This window comes from Pleurodeles waltl, chromosome 1_2, assembly GCF_031143425.1.
Source record: "Pleurodeles waltl isolate 20211129_DDA chromosome 1_2, aPleWal1.hap1.20221129, whole genome shotgun sequence".
Classification (NCBI taxonomy): Eukaryota; Metazoa; Chordata; class Amphibia; order Caudata; family Salamandridae; genus Pleurodeles; species Pleurodeles waltl.
In genome coordinates this window covers 796,829,593-796,850,713 of record NC_090437.1, presented here as the reverse complement: position 1 = coordinate 796,850,713, position 21,121 = coordinate 796,829,593, and the positions used below count along the sequence as shown (strand labels likewise).

The 21,121-nt window shown below is 45.0% G+C and overlaps 1 protein-coding gene across 3 annotated transcripts in view; it reads left to right on the top strand.

The window, feature by feature from the left end:
* CBR4 (carbonyl reductase 4) overlaps positions 1-21,121 on the top strand; it is a 215,986-nt gene that overhangs the window by 135,036 nt on the left and 59,829 nt on the right. For all 3 annotated transcript variants that reach the window (XM_069244101.1, XM_069244109.1, XM_069244118.1), the window contains exon 5: positions 15,318-15,454. In XM_069244101.1, the coding sequence (XP_069100202.1) occupies positions 15,318-15,454 (137 nt within the window). The remainder of the gene's footprint in view (positions 1-15,317; positions 15,455-21,121) is intronic.

Genomic DNA, 21,121 nt, shown 5'->3' with positions numbered 1-21,121 from the left:
ATATAGGTGACTTATAAGTTACTTAAGTGCAGTGGTAAATGGCTGTGAAATAACGTGAACGTTATTTCACTCAGGCTGCACTGGCAGGCCTGTGTAAGAATTGTCAGATCTCCCTATGGGTGGCAAAAGAAACGCTGCAGCCCATAGGGATCTCCTGGAACCCCAATACCCTGGGTACCTCAGTACCATATACTAGGGAATTATATGGGTGTACCAGTATGCCAATGTGAATTGGTGAAATTGGTCACTAGCCTGTTAGTGACAATTTGGAAAGCAGAGAGAGCATAACCACTGAGGTTCTGGTTAGCAGAGCCTCAGTGAGACAGTTAGTCATCACACAGGGAACACATACAGGGCACATACTTATGAGCACTGGGGCCCTGCCTGGCAGGGTCCCAGTGACACATAGACTAAAACAACATATATACAGTGAAATATGGGGGTAACATGCCAGGCAAGATGGTACTTTCCTACACCTTTGAACTAAAGAATACACCTGCCCCATTCCAAAGGCTGGTGAGTAAAGTCCTCCAAGGCCTGGAAAGCTTCAGTGCAGCTTATCTAGATGATATAGCTGATTTAGCTCCACTTGGGAGGACCACCTGGTCCACCTTGGGAATTTATTGGAGGCTCTGCAAAAGGCAGACCTCACTATCAAGGCCTCAAAGTGCCAGATAGGGCAGGGAAAAGTGGCCTGTCTCTGCCACCTGGTAGATGGAGGCCAGATCCAACCACTACAGGGCAAAATCCAGACCATTCTGAATTGGACGGCCCCTACCACACAAACCCAAGTCAGGGCCTTCCTAGGCCTGACAGGGTACTACAGGACGTTCATTAAGAACTATGGCTCCATTGTAGCCCCTCTCCATGACCTCACTTCTAAAAAGATGTCCAAGAGCGTTTTGTGGACAGCTAACTGCCAAAAAGCTTTAGATGACCTTAAACAGACCATATGCTCTGCTCCCAGTGACTATGTTCTCTCCCTCTAAATTTGGTTTCTTAGGACTCAGCACTTCCCACAATTGGCATACTGGTGCCCCCATATAAGTCCCTAGTATATGGTACTTAGGTATCCAGGGCATTGGGGCACCAGGGGTTCCCCATCAGCTGCAGCATGTATTGTGCCACCCATCGGAGCCCATGCGAAATGTGTCTGTAGGCCTGCCATTGCAGCCTGCGTGAAAAGGTGCGTGCAGCATTTCACTACAGGTCACTGTAAGTCACTCTTATGGCAGGCTATAATAGCCCAGAGGGTAGGGTTGCATGTACCTGTGGCTGAGGGCACCCCTGCATGAGCAGAGTTGCCCCTTCAAACTCCATCTCTATTACTCTGGACTTCGTAAGTGCAGGGAAGCCATTTTACCTCTGTACTGGACACAGGTCACTACTTGTGTCCAGCTACATAATGGTAACTCCGAACCTCGGCATGGTTGGTATCAAACATGTTGGAATCATACCCCAATACTGTTGCCAGTATTGGTTGTATGATTCCATGCACTCTGACGACTCCTTAGAGGACCCCCAGCATTGCTCCTACCAGCCTTTCAGTGTTTTTCAGGCAGCCCATGCTGCTGCCACTCTCCAGACAGGTTTCTGCCCTCCTGCTGCTTGACCAGCTCAAGCAGAGGAAGGCAGAACAAAGCATTTCCTTTGGGAGAGGGAGGCAACTCCCTCTCTCTTTGGAAATAGGTGTTACATGGCTTGGGAGGGGTAGCCTCCCCAATCCGCTGGTATGCTTTGAAGGGCACATTTGGTACTCTCCTTGAATAAGCCGGTTTGCACCAATCCTGGGACCCCCGGTCCCTGCTCTGGTGCGGAACTGGACAATGGAGTGACCACTCCAATGTTCATCACCACCCCAGGGATGGTGCCCAGGGCTCCTCCAGGTGGCTGCTTGATTCTGCCATCTTGAATCCAAGGTGGGCAGAGGCAGCTGGAAGCATCTGAGTGGCCAGGTCAGGCAGGTGGCGTCACAGCCCTCTCCTATTAGGTGGTCATCCTGCTAGATGACTAATCCCCCTTCCTGGGCTATTTAGGGTCTACCTCTCGAGTGGGTCCTCAGATTTGATGTGCAAGATTCTGCAGGACTCCTCTGCATCTTTTACATCAACTTCTGGCCACCGGTACTGCAACTGGACCTTCCAGGAACTGACAATCTGCAACTCCAGCAGCGACTCTGCTCTGCAAGACTGTTTTTCCGGCTCCTTCCAGCAACTGCAATATTTCCCTGGCTGTGCATCCTCTGAGGGCGACAAGTCTTCAGCTTGCACAAGAAACAAGAAGGAATCTCCCTTGGAGTGAAGGAGTCACCTGCAGCATGGATCTTCTCTCCTCCTGAGCTGCATGGATCCTGCATCACAGGTGGTGGTCTCCTTGGTCTTCTCTACCAGCTGTCCAACTTGGGAGACGGTAAGCCCTTGCCTCTTCTTGCAGGACTGTACCCCTGTGCACCAAAACTCTTGCAGATACCAAGGCTTGTTTGTTTCTCCACCATGGGATCTTCAGGCTTCGTGTAGCCCTGGCTCCCAGCACTCGATCCAGCAAAGCACAATCTCTTGCCTGCTGCTCCAGCGACGTGGGACTCCTCTTCAGGTGTGCTGCATGGGTGTCACTGTGACTCCTGTGCCTGCTGCCCTTTGGTCGCCTGTGGGGGATGCCTCCTCTCCTTGTGACTCTCCAAGCTGCTGTGGGTCACCTCGGATTCCTCTCCTTGGGTCGAGTCCCCTGGGCCTTGCTGGGCCTCTTCAGCTTTGCAAACGCCTCTTCTCCGACTCTTGCATTTGCCAAGTCTTGTTGGTGGTTTTCCAACACCACTGACTGCATCACGACCGCCGACATGGGACATCACTTGCATCACTTCTGGAACTCCTCTTCTGCTCCTGTGCTGCACTGCTGACTTTCTCCATCCACCGTTGACCTGGTCCTGCATTCACAGAAGGGTGGGTAGTGGCGCCTGCAACAGCTGCACACTCCAACTCGAACTGGACTTGGTCCCCTTCTCTTGCATGTCCTTTTCTGTCAGGATTCACTGTTGGTTTCTTCCAGTCTTTTATGGGACTTGCACATTCTTTTTCCAAACTTCTCCTGTGGTTTTGGGGAAACAACAGGTACTTACCTCTTCTCTCCTGGTCCTGGGGGCACCCTGGTACCAACTTTTGGGGTTTCTAATTCCTCCAGCTCCCTTCTACTGACTCCACTTCCTTGAGTGGAGGACTGCCTTTCACATTCCACTTACTTAGTATACGGTTTGGTTTCCCCCTAGGGCCTTGACTATTTGCTATTGTTTTTACTATTTGCTATTGATTTCTATGCTAATCAATGACTTCTAATGTGTACATAATAGTGTATTATTTGTGTATTGCCTATTCAGTATTTTAGTATTTGTGTTACTATAATAAAGTACCTTTATTTTTGTAACACTGTGTGGTTCTTTCATGTATGATAAGTTGCTGTGTGGCTATAGTGGTATTGCATAAGCTTTGCTTGTCTCCTAGATAAGTAATGGCTGCTCATTCACAGCTACCTCTAGAGAGCCCTGGCTTCCTAGACACTGTCTACACCTCACAAATAGGGGAACCCTGGACCTGGTATAAGGTGATAACACCATAGGTGCTCACCACACACCAGGCCAGCTTTCTACAATATACACTCAAAATATGTGACAGATGGGCCAGCAAACTCAGGGGTGCTGAAAGTAAAGAAGCATGTCATCTACATATAGGGACACCCTGACCTCTATCCCATGAGGCCGGAGGAAGCCATGGATCTGCACATCCTTCCAAACCCACTCTACCAAGGGCTCCACTGCTAGAGAAAAGAGAAGTGGGGACATGGGGCACCCCTGGCACATAACCTGTTGGATAGGAAATGGGAGGAAAATACTCCGTTGACCATAACTCGAGCCTTAGGGGGACTGTAGAGGGATGCCACCAGCACCAAAACCGAGGGGCAACATTACATTCTCATGGGACCTGAAATAAGAAGGGCCATTGTATAGTATTCAGTGCTTTTTCGTAGTCCAAAAGGAATAAGGGTGAGGGGCCCTGCCGGTCTTCAACATGGGCCAATTCTACCTATTGCCTCTGTAGGCAATTTCTTGTACCCCTGTGTGGCTTGTGGACTGCAGCCCAATCATTGCTTCCAACCTAGTGGCCAGTAGTTTGGCCAATATTTTAACCTCTACATTGAAAAGTGAAATAAAGTGTTAGGACAAGAGTTATTCTGTTTTTTTTTCTTTGGCTCTAGAATGACAAGTTTAATGCACAACCATGGAGCAGCTCACATCAGTAAAGAGGTCAAAGAGATGGGGTTTCAGTACTGACAAGAATCACTAAAATTCAATTGGGAATCCATTTGGACTTGGTGTCTTCCCAGAAATGAAGCGGTCATTGCCGCTTGGATCTCCTCCATGGTCAGTGGTGCATCTATAGTTCCGGGCCCGCCTCCGAAAGGGAGTCTAATGGGATGTCAGTTAGAGTGAGATAGAGCTGCCTCAATCTTGGTGGAGCTCGCTTTCTATAAAGTTCCCTATAGTAGCCTGCCAAAGTGTTCTTAACTTTGAGGGACTTGAAGATGAATCGATCTTCATTTGAGTGCAATTGGGGGATTACCCTACCTTCCTTTTCCCCTAGTGCCAACCAGTAGATAAGTTTACTAGCTTTATTGCCATGTTCATAGAGCTTATTTCTGGACATGGTTCAAGCGAGCTTGGCCATGTCCAGTAGTTTGTGCTGGAGGGACACTTGCCGTTCCTCCAAGAGTTTCTTGTGTACTCCTGCCTCTCTCAATGCAAGTGTGCTTTCTAGAGGAGGATCTTCTCCATTTCTGTGATCTCCCGTTCTCTACTGTGCTCTCTGTTTTGGACAATGGAGAGGGCCTTGCTCCTTATTGTTGTCTTAAACACAGGCGGAATGTTGAGATCAAAGTACTTGCTATTGCTTCACTGAGATCTTTTAAATCACTATCTTAAAGTCTCTATGCATTTTATTGCCAAATACCGCAATATCCCTTGAAAAGGGCACAAAAGGGTGTTTTGACTGGGAAGTGGTCTGAGAGGCCTTGTGGGAGAATCTGGGCACCTACAGTAAGGACAGCGCCCCTGGAGAGATAAATAAGCAATCTATCCTTGAGCTACAAGTGTGTGGGGGAGAGTAGTGGGTGAAACCTTGGTTATAGGGGAGCCAGGCATCGACAAGACCCATGGACATCACCCATTTTGTCAACAGTTGAGATTTGGTGATCATAGTGCCTGAGTTTGTGTCTAAAGTTCTATCCATTTAGGCATTTAAGTCACCTCTCACCACCAGAGTCTCAGCGTGGGCCTGTAGCAGCACGTCAGAGTTCCTGCAGTGTGCCAGAAACCAGTGAAGGAGGGTTATAAATGCTGCATAGTGTCCAAGGACATCCTTCAGGGCTTCCCTTTAGGACAATGAAGTGGCCTAGGTTGTCAGTGTGGACCTTAGGCTCTGGAATATCTGAATCTCCCAAGGAAAGAGCATCTGGTCCCTAGGACATGAGTCTCTTGTAACAGGATAACACAAGGGCAGTGTCTTACTGTAGGCCAATACCCGCCCTCCCCTCTTAATTTTATCTAGGGTCCCATTGACATTCCAGATTATTACTTTGAACTGGCCATTGAATTTATCTTGTAACTGCAGTTGGGACATCACTAAACTGAGTATTTACTAGAATACTTATGCTTAGTGCCATCAACAATTGTGAATATGGAAAAACAACAAAAACTCCTACCCATTTCAACCCCCTGCCCTATATTTCTACCCCAGAAGCATCTATACAACATACTGATGAAAAGGGAGAAAAGAAAGGAAAACTACAATAAACATCTATGGGGGCGCTTGTGAAGTCTATGTAGATTGCCTCCGAATTTCAGGACTATCAAACCAAGCGGGTGTCAGTCCCCAGCCCCCAATACCCATTACTGTCCTCTGTGTCAGTTGGGTCTGTTGCATGGCCTTCATTATGACCGGCTTGGTCAAAGGTATGCCCAGTCCCGCTACAGCCTCTACGTGACTGCCATTCACAGCGTTGTGTGGATCCACTCCAATGTACAGGATCGACTGAGGCCATCCTCTCCCCGACTTCCCGATGGTCGGAGTGAGCTACGTCGCTCAACCCACTCCTAAACCCAGTCCAAGTGTCGAGAAACAGTGTTTTCCAATTGTGAATATTTTTTTTATTATGGCCGGGCATAAATGCATATAGTTGATATTTATCACACGCAGTTTTTGCTTTACTTCTTCAAAGGATTTCTGTAGTGATGATCTTAGAGGATGAGATTAGAATTGGAGGAGAGTGGAGATTCTAGAATGGTGGAATGAGAGAAGGAGCGAGAAGCTGGAGGGTGAGGAGCTCTTGCTGGGGGTTTATCACAATACTACTTTATTCAGAGAATTATACAAATAAAAGATTATCTCTTTCCATGTGCCGTGGAGTTCATACATATTTTGGCGACGAGGGACTCTGTGCAGGGCCTTCATTATGACCGGCTTGGTCAAAGGTATGCCCAGTCCCGCTACAGCCTCTACGTGACTGCCATTCACAGCGTTGTGTGGATCCACTCCAATGTACAGGATCGACTGAGGCCATCCTCTCCCCGACTTCCCGATGGTCGGAGTGAGCTACGTCGCTCAACCCACTCCTAAACCCAGTCCAAGTGTCGAGAAACAGTGTTTTCCAATTGTGAATATTTTTTTTATTATGGCCGGGCATAAATGCATATAGTTGATATTTATCACACGCAGTTTTTGCTTTACTTCTTCAAAGGATTTCTGTAGTGATGATCTTAGAGGATGAGATTAGAATTGGAGGAGAGTGGAGATTCTAGAATGGTGGAATGAGAGAAGGAGCGAGAAGCTGGAGGGTGAGGAGCTCTTGCTGGGGGTTTATCACAATACTACTTTATTCAGAGAATTATACAAATAAAAGATTATCTCTTTCCATGTGCCGTGGAGTTCATACATATTTTGGCGACGAGGGACTCTGTGCAGGGGGCAGAGAGTAAGAAGAACCGATAACCCCCAACCCCTGGATCAGCTATCTGGAAGAAGGAAGGATCTATGAAGGAAGAAATTCGTAAAGCATACCAAGAAAACGAAAGCAAAAAGATCATTAGAGAAGTGTACATAATCGTGAGTTTTCATTACTTTGATTCTCCAGAAAGGAACTGTTAAGCTTAAGCTTTCAACTGTTGGAGATTCACGGAACGATGTTTCCTCTTTCATTTTTTTAATTGTTTCAGAGAAATGTCCTTCGTATTGCTGCCGCTATGCCGATTTTGATTGTAATTTTTAAAGAAAGTATTTAAAGCTTCGTATATTGTTTATATGGACTAAATTGGTTTTGGACAAAAACAGGCGCTGCCAACGATCTTTTCGGCACGCGCTATTGAGAGAGGATAGACGGCTCACGGCGTCTCTCGCGCACGGTTGAAGGGATAAAGAAAGTGCGGCGCGTGCAGCAACAGCGCGTGAGGTGTGCGCGCACTCCATGAGTTTAGTTTTCTTTTGATTGTACCATGCGCAGCTGATGTTCGCGAGGCAAACACACAGTGAACGGAGATATAAATAAACTCCACGTTGAAAAAAGAAGACGTTGCTCCTTACCTAGTTGAGGCGTCTCCTCTCAGCAGCTCTTCAGCTCGAAGGCCTGGACACGGCGTGAAAACAAAGGAAGGACTAAAGGAACTAATTTCAATAAAAGGAAAAAAAAGAATAAAAAGACTACAGAGAAGGACTAAAGAAAAGGACTAGAGAAAAAAAAAAGAGATATTTCTACTAATAAGATAAATAGCAGATATTTCTTTTAGATTGTTATTTTACTTAATTATTTTTAATTGTTATTTTAGTAAATTTTGGTAGTTTGTTATTTTTATCTTGTTTTCAGGTATGGCTGAACAAAGTATTTCTGCTCCACCATGTTTCTTACCAATACCAGGCGAACCGTCCATTCCGTGGAAGAGGTGGAATTTTTTTTTACTACTTATTTGTTGGTAATTGGAGGAGACAAATATAGTCCTCTTAGAAAACAGGCAATCTTACTGCATCATTTGGGTACTGAAGTAAGGAGGATATACGACGACTTGTCAGAAGTATCTTTGGGTATAGGCGAGGGACAACCCATAAATCTTTATGATATGTCTTTACAAATGTTGGAAAAACATTTTACGCCAAAAATTAGTGTCATGTTTGAACGTCATAAGTTTTTTTCGCGCGTTCAAAGTTTGGATGAAGATGTGATGACTTACGTGGCTGCACTAAGAGGGTTAGCAGTAACATGTAACTTTTAGGATTTAACTGATTCTCTCATTCGTGACCAAATAGTGCGATGCACTAATAACAAAAAGGTGAACGAGAGACTGCTATCTATTGACCCTCCTTTAGAGGAGTCAATACAAATAGCAAGAAGTATGCAGCATACCGAAGCTTGTATGAAAGGAATTGAATCTAAAACACACATGAGAGAATCAGCCAAAGAGAGCACAGTAGAAGTAGAACAACTTAAGACAATAAAGCATGAGAAGGGTACTGCTAGTAACATGGGAGAGAAGAAGAATTTCAATATATTATGCTATAGATGTGGGTGTCCGGGACATATTGCTTCAAGTCCTGTATGTTCTGTGCATACTTTGACATGCAGAACGTGTGGAAGACGTGGTCATTTGGCCAAAGTATGTAGGTCAAAAGGAAAAGTGAGGAATAAAAGTGTTAAATCAATAGATAGCATACAAGGGGAACATGAGGAAGAGATTGTTCTAACCATCAACAGCATGTCAGAAGACAATCTGCGTGATGCTGAATCAGAAAACTGTAGAAATTTGAAGCAAGAAAGCCTATGTGAATTAAAGAAGCCTCATTGTGATGTAACACTGAAAACTAAAATTGTAAGGATGCTAGTTGATTCCGGAAGTTTGTATACCTTAATATCTAGAGATGTTTATGAAGGAACCTTGAGGGAAAAATTTGAAGATTTGCAGACTGCAGATGTGAAAGCGGTTGGGTATGGTGGTAAGAGAATCGATATTGTGGGAATGAAATGGATGGACATTATCTTCAAAGGGAACAGTGTACATGGGAAGGTATATGTGTCTCATGAAGGATCGAATTTATTAGGATGGAGACATCAGAAGGATTTAAATATTGCCCTGAACCCCAACGAAACTGAACCAGTCATAGTTGTGGAAGATTCAAATGTAGAGTATATGGGAATTCAAGGAACTGCAGAGGAATGGAGTGAGAAATTAATGGAAAAGTTTCCAAAAGTTTTTACTGAGAGGCTAGGAAAATTAAAAAAATGTACGCACCGAATAATTTAAAAAAAAGAAAACGCTGTTCCAGTTGTTCACAAAGTAAGATCAATACCGTATATGATGAGAGGACCTCTTCAACAGGAAATTGATAGATTATTGCAGGAAAAAATAATCGAACCAATAGAATCGTCGGAGTGGTTGGCACCGATCGTCGTAGCACCCAAGGATGGGAACAAGATTAGTTTGTGCATAGACTTCAGAGACCTGAATAAGATTATTTGGGTTGATAGGCAACCTTTGCCGAACATCACAGAAATGTTAAGTATGATGGAGGTGGCAAAGTATTTAGCGTTCTGGACATGTCGGCAGCCTACCACCAAGTTAATCTACAGACAGATTCACGTCCATTGACTTCTTTTGTAACACCTTTAGGTGCCTATCGTTACTGTAGAATGCCATTTGGGCTAGCATCCGCTGTGTTTCAGCGTATTATGCATAACATTTTTGGGGGCTTGAAGAATGGGCTTTCAAGACGATATTATAATAGTTGGGAGGTCTACGGAAGAGCATGATGAATTGATTGAGAAAGTGTTGGAAAGAATTGAGAATCATGGGTTGACTGTGAAGAAGGAAAAATGCCAGTTGAGAAAGAGTAGTGTGAACTATTTAGGTCATGTAGTGTCTGCAGAAGGTATAAAGCCAAAAAAAAGTATTGTGAGGGCGATTAGCGAAGCCCCGAAGCCATGTAATAAGGATCAACTTAAATCGTTTCTGGGGTTGGCAGAATATTGTTAGAAATTCATGCATGATTTTGCTGGAGTTGTAGAACCCATGAGATTGTTATTAAAGAAAGGAGCAGTGTTTGAGTGGGGAGCAGAGTGTGAAATAGCTTTTGAGAAGATTAAGAATTCTATTGTTTGTGGGCCTACCGTAGGACATTTTGATGTGAATAAGAAAACAATCTTAATGACAGATGCCAGTGGTGTATGGCTGGGTGCAGTTCTAATACAAGTAGTAGACAAGGAAGAAAGAGTCATCTGGTTTGCGTCTCGCAGGTTACAAGGGGCAGAATGGTCGTACTCTGCAATTGAGAAGGAAGCGTTAGCTTGTTGTTCGGGTATCAATCATTATAGATACTATTTGTGGGGACTGTCTTTTGTGTTTCGTACAGATCATAAACCTCTGCTTCAAGTCTTCAAGAGTGGTCGAGGTTTGGAAGGAAGTATGACGCCAAGAATTTCGAGGTGGTTGATTAATATCATTGACTTCAATTTTGATGTGGAATTTGTGAGTGGTAAGAAAAATGTTGTGGCAGATTGCTTGTCACGCATGCCAATTGATGAGCATCCTGAGGAAGCTTCAGTATTGAGTGAGATTGAAGCAGAAGCATTTTTGATAGATGATGAACTTACTTTAAAACAAAAAGAGTGGGAGGATGCCATGGTTGATGATAAGGAGTATGATGAGCTAAAGAAATGTATAAGTGGTTCTGGTCACATAGGAGGTGATCTGCAGAATTTGAAACAATATTTAGAAGTAAAAGATGAACTAAGTGTGCATGGTCAAAAGGTATTTAGATGAGGGAAAGTGATACCACCTATGGAGCTAAGAATGAGGCTGATAAAAATTGTTCACGAGGGTCATTTAGGTAGAAATTTGACAAAGAGAAGGTTAAGACAATCGTATTGCTGGCCCGGGATGGACAAGGATGTGGAGCGAATTGTGAGTGAGTGTGTAGCATGTGGAAATAGTGACAAATCTAGGATTGTTAGGCAGCCACCTTTGGGGTGTGTACAATTTCCTGCGAGACCATGGGAGAAATTAGCTTTGGATTTTATTGGTCCTGTGGATAAACTTGGAAGAAGAAATCGGTTCTTAGTAGTCTTGGTGGATTACCACAGTAAATGGTTTGTAGTCAAGAGCATGGAACATATTACGACTAACAATGTTATCGAATTTCTTAGGAATATGTTTTTGGAGGAAGGTGCACCCAAAGTCTTAGTTACTGACAATGGGGTGCAATTGGTGTCTGAGAGAATGACAGAGTTCCTCACCGGATTGGGAATTAAACATGAGAAGGTTGCCTTATTTCGACTGCAAGCTAATGGTTTAGTAGAAAGGATTAATCGAATTGTTATGGAAAATATTCAGTTATCTCTAGCTAATGGACTGGTACGGAGGGAAGAATTGAATAAGATGATGTGGGCACATAGAGTGACACTGCATTCTGTGACGGGGTGGCACCATTTGTTGCCCTTAAAGGGAGAGAACCGGCGACGAAAGAGTCTCCTTGGTGGTTGCGTGAAAAGAAACAAGTGTGGGTGGATCGTGAAAGAATGAGGGCGAGAGTGATGGGTTGTCAAGAACGTAACAAGTTGAACTATGATACGAGAAAAAAGGTGAAAGACATTGGAATAGAGGTAGGTGATTGGTGAGAGTAAAAACATGTGTTATAATAAAGAAGGGAGAAAGTAGATTTTGTGAGCCGCAGAAGGTTGTGAAAATATTTAAATCTGTAGTTAGGTTGGATGATGGGAGAGAATGGAGTATGGGAAATTTGTGCAGAGTTGAGTAGGCAGTAATGTAGATGTTGAATGTATTTTATGCCTACATAATTTGTAAATAGTACATGTTTAAAATTATATGTTTGGAATTATTTATGTTCACAAGTTATTAGGATGTATGGAGGGAAGATGGTCTAGTGATGATCTTAGAGGATGAGATTAGAATTGGAGGAGAGTGGAGATTCTAGAATGGTGGAATGAGAGAAGGAGCTGGAAGCTGGAGGGTGAGCAGCTCTTGCTGGGGGTTTATCACCATACTACTTTATTCAGAGAATTACACAAATAAAGGATGATCTCTTTCCATGTGCCGTAGAGTTCATGCAATTTCTTCTACCTCTGAACCAGCCTTGTATGGTCTGGGAAAATCAGTGTTTTATGGGCTTTGTATTTAACCTCTCCAGTCTCCCTCGCTCTGCGTAGAATGAGGTCTCTGTCCCTGTAATTTTGCAGGTGTGCGATAATAGGCTGGGGTGGGGTGTCCATGTGGGTGTTTTGCAGTGCCCGCTGTACCTGTTTAACTAGGAAGCATGGAGAGGTCATGTTGAACGGTTTTGAGCCATGTTTCTAAGAAATTCTCGGGTGGGATCCCTCACAACCCTCTGGGAACGCAAGCAGATGCAGGTGGTTTCTTCTGGAGTGACTCTCTGCATCCTCGATACAGGCTGACATTTCACTTGTGGAACTTTATAGTTTCAAAACTGTTATGTGAAGGGCCATATCTGTGCCGTCCAAGGTAGCAATGCGGTCTTCCGCCTTGGTGACCCGGTAGGTAGTGTTACGTAAATCCTATCAGAGAAAGGCAGGATCTGATCCTACCTCCCAGTCTTTGTTTCCAGGGCCTGAAGGAAAGACTGGATGACCAGGAAAATTGTATCAGTGTTCGAGCATGTATTGTCGACCGCTGAAGCACCCGGTGTCCCCAGGGTGTCCTCAGGTTGCTGCTGGCCTCCTCCCAGGTGGACCACTTTGACAAATTTGTCAAGCTTTCCTTCTTTCGGGAGTACTTTATCTTTGACCTTGATTATAGGTCAAGCCTCAGGGCACTCTTGGGCCTTCAACCAGTGTCCAGAACGCTGCTGATTGGAACCGGCTGTCCCGGCTAATATGCGTGGCACAAGCAGTCTGTCAGAAAGGAGAACAAAATGTTGGTGGGGGGATGTTTATATAATGAGAGGGTTGCCATCCTCTTCCCCCTACCCCAGCAGGCTGCGGTGCTCAACTTCCTAGGTGAATCCACCGAATGAGAGGCCCCAGGCTCCCCCCAGTTGCCTATCAGCCAGCAGTTCCGGTGATGGGCTCACTGTCTGCTTGTTTGTTGGGGAGCCATGGATTGGCGGCAGCAGCGACAATGGGTCCCAACCCCCTTCTGGCCAAAAGGCCAGATGGTCACTGGAGATGCGGAGGGGGGCCCAGCCTGTCCTACTCGCCCCCTCCCCGCACAAGCGGTTTAGTCTGGGGTCCCTGGGGATGTAATCCGGTCAAAGAAGGGCACTTTCAACGTGCTCGGTCCCCCATCATCATTGCAGGGGCTTTGGGTGAGAGGAGAATCTAGGGCTACCTATTAGGCTGCATGCACTGGCCAAGTCCCACGGAGACTTCCAAGATGTAGGAGGGAGGAGGTCATAGCCGAGGCTCCCTGCAGCTGTGCAGGTTTAGTAGTGCAGACTCTAGGGCCTCTCCACCTCAGTCAGTGCTGAGGAGCTCTGTCTCTGCACCGTATTACCTGGAGTCGGGATCCTTGTGTCCGTGCCAGGTTATGTCCTTGCGGTTCTGCTGCCCATCAAGACCCACCACAACACCTGAGTGAGTCACCATCAAGTCTAGGGAGGGTTGGCAGTCACTAATGCAAGAGAAAAAGGCAGGATTATGAGGAATTTCTGCTTTGTTCCAGGAGTACAAGTGGCAACATGTCCTTCATCTTGCTCAGCCAGCAATGCCCACCGGCTGTGGCAACTTATACACAAGGAACAGAAAAAAGTCAAGAGCAGACTGCTCAACTCTTGCAGTGAAGAGTGACGGTCTGCCACACATCTGTTGTCTGTGCTTCATGCAGCACTGTCTGAAAAGCAGAACGGAAACTCAGCAAGACAGTTTACCTTGATATTGAATGCAGTGGAGATGTGGAGAACTGTAGTTTCTTTGGTTCCTATTAAATGTTTATAGCGTCCTCATAGGGTTCTACTGGACCCTTTACTGCCCCACACCATCTCCAAAAACAGCTGAATCATTTAGGACATCACAACCGGCACCGCCAACTAGCTGGCAGACGAACTCACAGTCTCTGGTAGTTCTGGGTACTCCCACAGCCAGGGCACTGTTATATTGGAGACAAAGAAATATAAGCAAGAAAAAACAAGGCAGCAGGCTTTTTCCATCTGTGCACCTGAGATCTGGAACAATATCCTTGTATCCTTTAGGATTGCACAAAACCTTCTCCAATTTAGGACATTGTGGAAGATGCATGATGCACTCTGAACCCAGCTTCCTCTCAGGTCACAAATATTAGCTTGAGTTTGACACATTCCAGCATTCTGCTGCCTTTTTGCTAGATTTGCGCTATACAAATGCCATGTACAGGCATGCATATAAAGGAGTTACTTGATATTTTAGTGGGCTCGCAGTAGTACTTGATTCTTATGTTTTTAAGGACAGTGGTAATATTGCCAAACTGCCCTTGAATCAGGCCCCAGAGAACTGCCCTGATCCTGTTTTTGAACGGTGGTGCCATAAGCCCAGTACTTGCTGCTCACAAATCTCCTCTGATGTTTAGCTCTCTAAGCACAAAAGCTTCATGACTTGTCCATCCAACAATGAGGTCGGAACGCCTTGGGCCCCTTTAGGCATTTCACAATGCCAAGGCAGCTCTGACAGTGGGCCACGTCTACCAGTCAGTTATGAAATCAGTAACCTGAGTTACTTCTATTGTCTCATATGGTAACATCTCAATGTTACAAGTGCATTTTAAGACATTGGACCCACATTGCTAACAAAATGTCTTAAACTGCAGTTGTAGCAAGTGTACTTTACCATATTATAATCTGGGCTAACATTCTAGCAATGCATAAGATAAGTACCAGCATAATGGGAATGGTATGTAAAAGTAGTTTGGTCAAGGAACCTGCACTGTGCGTTTGACTCAGTAGCTTCAAAGATGCATTTTGCCGCTGGTCTGCAGCTTTCACAAAATACAAAAAAGATGCAAACTTCCTGAAAACAGCTTGTCCGTCCTGATTTTGTATGCAATATTTTTGTCAGATAGATCAATATCTGTGAACCCAACAATCTATATCACATTTTCTCACTCTGTTGACCTCGTAAATTGTTTATGGTAACAATCACAAGCGCTTGACGTATTTTGGTTGAGTTATTCTGTTATGTCAGGTTTGATGTGTACTACCCTTTCAAAAAAAGCCTCTAGCAATATGCAGGATAATAGTTTTGTTAAAATTGTACAAGAATTAGGTTTAAATAACTGTCTTTGTTTACAGGGATGCCTTGTTGTTAAAAACAAGAACAGAGGACATGGTATCCCAGCTGCATGCTAATCTCATGGGACCAATGTTGACTTGCAAGTATGGTATTAAGTGCATGCTGAAGCAGCAAGGAGGGGCTGTTGTCAACATAGGTAAGTTTTGTCTAATGTATATCAACCATATCTTGATCTTGGAATCTTTCTGTAGGACAATGAAGTTCAAACGTTGATGCCAGTGACATCAACCATAACTGTTGTCAGTGGGCATCCAATCGTCGACTAGTCTCTAGCCAAAAAGGCTGTAAAACAACCCATGCTTAGCGTGATGCCATCTCACGTAACCCTCTACTCTTACCTGCTTCACTTTTTTAGTTTGTCTTAATAAATGCTGCCTGTAGCACTATTTCTGGTGATTGCTGTATGCAAATTCCATCCTTACAGTAGTCTTTGTCTAAGTAGAGCGAGGTCTCCAAGTGTTGTGCTTCTGGAATATAATACACCTTTCTTTGGTTACTTAGTTTACTGTGTTCGTTTTGTTATAAACAAATCAGGCCTTTGGAGAAAACATTTTCAGGGCAGGCGTTTGTTCTAGCAAGTTTTCAGTTTCAAAGTGACTCTTATATCCCTCATCCCTTTACAGTATTAATTACATGATGTATACCTTACTTTGCATGATTATGTGCCTCTTTTGTATATCACCCTGTGAATAAGAGAAGTGTTGACCTAACGGCGGGAGTTAGCATATAGCTCAACCAGTTGAAAACCTGAGGGTGAGAGTTAGCATATAACTAAATCAAGTGTAAATCTGAGATTGGGAGTTAACCTTTAACCAAACCCAGTGCTCCCGTGGGGCATGTCACCCAGTGCTCCCCTGAGCATGTCACAAATGGTCCCCTGAGCATGTCACCCAGCGGATCCCTGGAGCATGTCACCCTGTGGATCCCTGTGGTACGTCATCCAGTCCTCCCCTGGGGCACTTCACCCAGTGCTCCCCTGGGGCATGTCACCCAGTGCTCCCCTGGGGCATGTCACCCAGTGCTTCCCTGGGCATGTCACCCAGTGATCCAGAGGGCGTGCAGCCCAGTGATCCCCTGGGCATGTCACCAGTGGTCCCCTCAGGCATGTCACCCAGCGGATCCCTGGAGCATGTCACCCAGTGCTCCCCTAGGGCATGCCACCCAGTGCTCCCCTAGGGCATGCCACCCAGTGCTCCCCTAGGGCATGCCACCCAGTGCTCCCTAGGGCATGCCACCCAGTGCTCCCCTGGGCATGCCACCCAGTGCTCCCCTGGGCATGCCACCCAGTGCTCCCCTGGGCATGCCACCCAGTGCTCCCCTGGGCATGCCACCCAGTGCTCTCCTGAGCATGTCACCAGTGGCCCCCTGGGAACGTCACTCAGCGGATCCCTGGAGTATGTCACCCTGTGGATCCCTGGGGTACGTCATCCAGTGGTCCCCTGGGGCACGTCACCCAGTGCTCCCCTGGTGCATGTCACTTAGTACTCCACTGGGGCACGTCACCCAGTGCTCTCCTGGGGCACGTCACCCAGTGCTCTCCTGGGGCACGTCACCCAGTGCTCTCCTGGGGCACGTCACCCAGTGCTCTCCTGGGGCACGTCACCCAGTGCTCCCCTGGGGCACTTCACCCAGTGCTCCCCTGGGGCACGCCACCCAGTGCTCCCCTGGGGCATGCCACCCAGTCCTTCTCTGGAGCTAGTCACCCAGTTGTCCTCTGTGGCACTTTACCCAGTCCTCCTCTGGGGCACGTCACCCAGTGTTTCCCTGGGGCACGTCACTCAGTGCTCCCCTGGGGCATGTCACCCAGTGCTCCCCTGGGACATGTCACCCAGTGCTCCCCTAGGGCATATCACTCAGTGCTCCCCTGGGCATGCCACCCAGTGCTCCCCTGAGCATGTCACCAATGGTCCCCTGGGCACATCACCCAGCGGATTCCTGGAGCAGGTCATCTAGTGGATCCCTGGGGCACGTCATCCAGTGGTCCCCTGGAGCACGTCACCCAGTGCTCCCCTGGTGCATGTCACTCAGTCCTCCCCTGGGGCACGTCACTCAGTCCTCCCCTGGGGCACGCCACCCAGTGCTCCCCTGGGGCACGCCACCCAGTCCTCCCCTGGGGCACGCCGCCCAGTCCTCCCCTGGGGCACGCCACCCAGTCCTCCTCTGAGCACGTCACCCAGTCCTCCTCTGGGGCACGTCACCGATTGCTTCCCTGGGGCACATCACCCAGTGCTCCCCTGGGGCACGTCACCAGTGCTTCCATGGGAACACCACCTAGTGCTCCTTTTGAACATGTCACCCAGCATTGTCCTTGGACACGTTACTCAGTGCTCCTTCTCATGGTTCATGTTGCTCTGGTTTCCCATGTTTATGAACACATATAAGAATTTATTCATGACTGCCATTTTCTTGGTGTTCATTCCACCCCACATTGTTAACTTTAATATGTGAAATCTATGTATATTTAATTCAACTTCTTCTTTAACTCCTCTGGAGTCAGTGACATTAATTCTGCCCTCTGTTTTCTTCAAATCTAATGACACTGAAAAACCTGAAAGTAGTGACCGTAAAAATAAATTTACAGGATCAATTCTTTTGTCTTAACTTCGCCCTTTAAATATAGTAAGAAATGATTGGTTGTTTTCCTTGCATTAAGAGCTCTATAACAGGTTGGGTTTTTTAGTTTGAAATGAAACACATTTACACCTGTAGATAGATGCCTGTTCTTGGAACAATCTGATACTCATACCTAGGCAAAAAAAAGTATTTCTGGAGAGATAGGGATAAAAAAAATGAAATATTGAAAGTGAAACAAGTTTGAATTTAGGAGAAGGTTGTGTTTATTATTGCGCAGTGGAAGAAACTCTGTATAAATCTTGTCGTTTTTGTATCCTATTTGATTGTAGATAGCAGTCATCTTTTTCAACATGTATACACGTCGTACAATATGTTGGATGTAAATTGTTCCCCCCTGTAAGATTAGTGGCAGGTTTGAATTTAAAGAAACTTCATGGCAAGAATATTATTTTGCTCTGTTTTATATGAGATTACCTCATCACTGTTCAACAGATAAATGTTGCTGGTTGCTGCATACTGCTTATTTGGTGAACTCCGAAAATAATACATAAAGATGGAATACGTGGTTAAATTGCCAAAACACAATTGAGAACTTAAAGCAAATTTCTTCCCAGTGGAACCATAATTGCTTCTGATTGTAAATGCTCATATTTTGGCCTTTGTGCTGAGTTACCAAAAAGGATTGGAGATTAGTGGGACATCTGAAGAGTACAGAAATGATGGTCCGGCCCTCTGACAGAGGGACCTCCATGCCCAGCAAGTGGTGGCCACTGTTTGAATATCTAGACCAGTCCTAGAAGACCCAAAAGGAGGAGAGAGGCCAGAGGCATCCCATCAGTCTGAGCACATTTAGAGATGAAAAATGGGATACAGGCATCTGAGCTGTATCAAATCTTTGCAAAGTGGCACTAAGCAACCAAATAGTGAATTTTGGGATCCAACACTTTGAAACCACCATAAACAAATGGGAGAACAAGAAAGTCCTGTGCTACCTTGGGCAATTTACCTGCCCAAATTAGCCTGAGCAGGAGCGACCATAACGTGGTAAAGAAATGTTTGTTAATAGGTTTTGTGATATTAGTGAAGAGATAAAGTAACTTAGGTAGAACAATCATTTTGATTAGAGCCACTCTACACGCCATCAAAAGCAGAAGTTTAAGTCATGTATCTATCCAGTTCTAAAGTGTGTCAATGACTGAACCAAAGTTGGGCAGACAACCTGTTCTGGCCTATGGTGTAGGTATATGGCTAGATATTCGACGGATCTGTGGTCCAACTAGTAGGGCACTCAAGTGATATCGGCACAGAACATGCTGTCAGCAGGAAAACATCTGATTTAGATCAGTTGATTGAAGCGCCAAAGTCAAAGCAAACCCCGAATCTGATGATATCTGCCTGCACATTTAGAGGTAGGCCTGCCTTGTGTGAAGAAGCCATTGGTTTGCAGTCTTAGATAAGTGGTACTACCAGCATCGTGCCATTATGGATCCTAGCAAATGGCAATGCTTAAATTTCATGATACAGCTTGTTTTTAAGTTATATAATGGACAGTGCAGTAGACACCTTTGTAGCATTTAACAAGATGTAACTCTTATTTTTGCCAGTCAGCTATGAGAATGCTACATTTGTCTCACAGTATGTTGGATTCACTTTCCAAAGGCGAGCAGTTTCTTGGAATGCTTTGTGCTAAGTAGTAAAATGGTCTGAATCACAGTGCTCAGGAAAAAGTTGTTGTTGGTCCATTTTACTGGTATCATCTTCTTAGATCAACATGGGTAAGGACCTTTCCTGATGCAATATGGATGCTTTGACTACCAAAACCCTAACAATATTTTCAATTCATTGCTCTATACCTTGTAGGGTCTGCATATAAGCCATAACTTCAGTCTTTTTAGGTCTACAAAACTACGAAAGCCCTTACATTTAAATCCACACACAGGAAAAGGAGATTTAGTTAACATCAAAATGTGTCTAAAATGTTAACAAATCAAGTGGAATCCTAAAGAACTAAAGCTTTAATTTGAAGCATTAGTTCTGAAGATTGTCCACTCGATGTCTAACTTCAAAGAACTTCAGAAAACCTCTGTACTCTAAGTCATTAGTAAAACGAACCAGATTGTGTAACCAGGCGCCATTCAGCTCCTTCTACTGAGTGCATGTATTACAAACCAATTTACAATTCACAGTGCTCTAGTTGATAAAGAGAGCAATTTACTCCAAGTCTAAGTGCAAAACAGTTGTAAAGCGCCTATTCCCTATGTTATCAACTGCTTCTTGCAGCTGTAAAACTGACATCCGAGATGCAGGGTACAGATGGGGCATTAGCCTGATTTTCAAGAGTTTGCTATGAGGCGTTTGTCTCAATAGTTGCTCCACAACTTTGGTCCCACTGTAGCTATAGCCCAGCCTCTAACTGATTCATTTCTTCTTAAAAAGACAACCACGTGCAAGACTAATGGTACTCAGAACTAACGTTGGTCCAAAGTTGAAAATTCTCCTGATGCTAGACTTTTTTCTCAAATGTTTGGAGTTGGTATTGTGAAACTCACAAAGAATCTATGACAGGCATAGATAACCAGGCCTCTAGCTTCACAAAATGTGCTAACGTTTTGGGACATCAACATGAGTGCAGTAAACAGTGAAGAAATTGTGCATTTCCTCATGTAATTCTGTTCTTTGAGGACAAACACTTTTGACACTGTCATGTTATGAAATATTGGGGTGCTTTCACTTTCCTTCCAGCTAAGTTTTTGTGAATGCCCTCAACTTTACAGATGTGTGTGGCCCCTGGTTTTCGCATTGATGGGTTCATCTCCAAAGTTCCCTCCCCCATCTCATAGGAATGCCATCTGTTTTCTGCTACTTATCCTAACTGTACATGAAGCAATTTCAGAAATATTCCTTGAGTGGATTATTCATTTGGAAATTACTGTTGCAGGTTGTGTTATATGCACCTATGTAACAGTCAAATGCCCTCTCTAGACACAGTTTTCTGATGAGCAACGTAATCCAAAAATACACGTGCTTTAACTAAAAATGTATTAACCTGCACTGCTGTTGAAATATTCATTTTCCGTTTCTTTTTAAAATATTTTTGGCTATTGGGTATGATATGCAGATTTAGGGCCCTGAATAGTTTAAAAAAGAAATGAAAACACAGGGAAGATTAAGAGAGCTGAGTAAAGCTTTGTTAGGATGATTCCCAGAACTATTTTCTGTTTGAAAATGG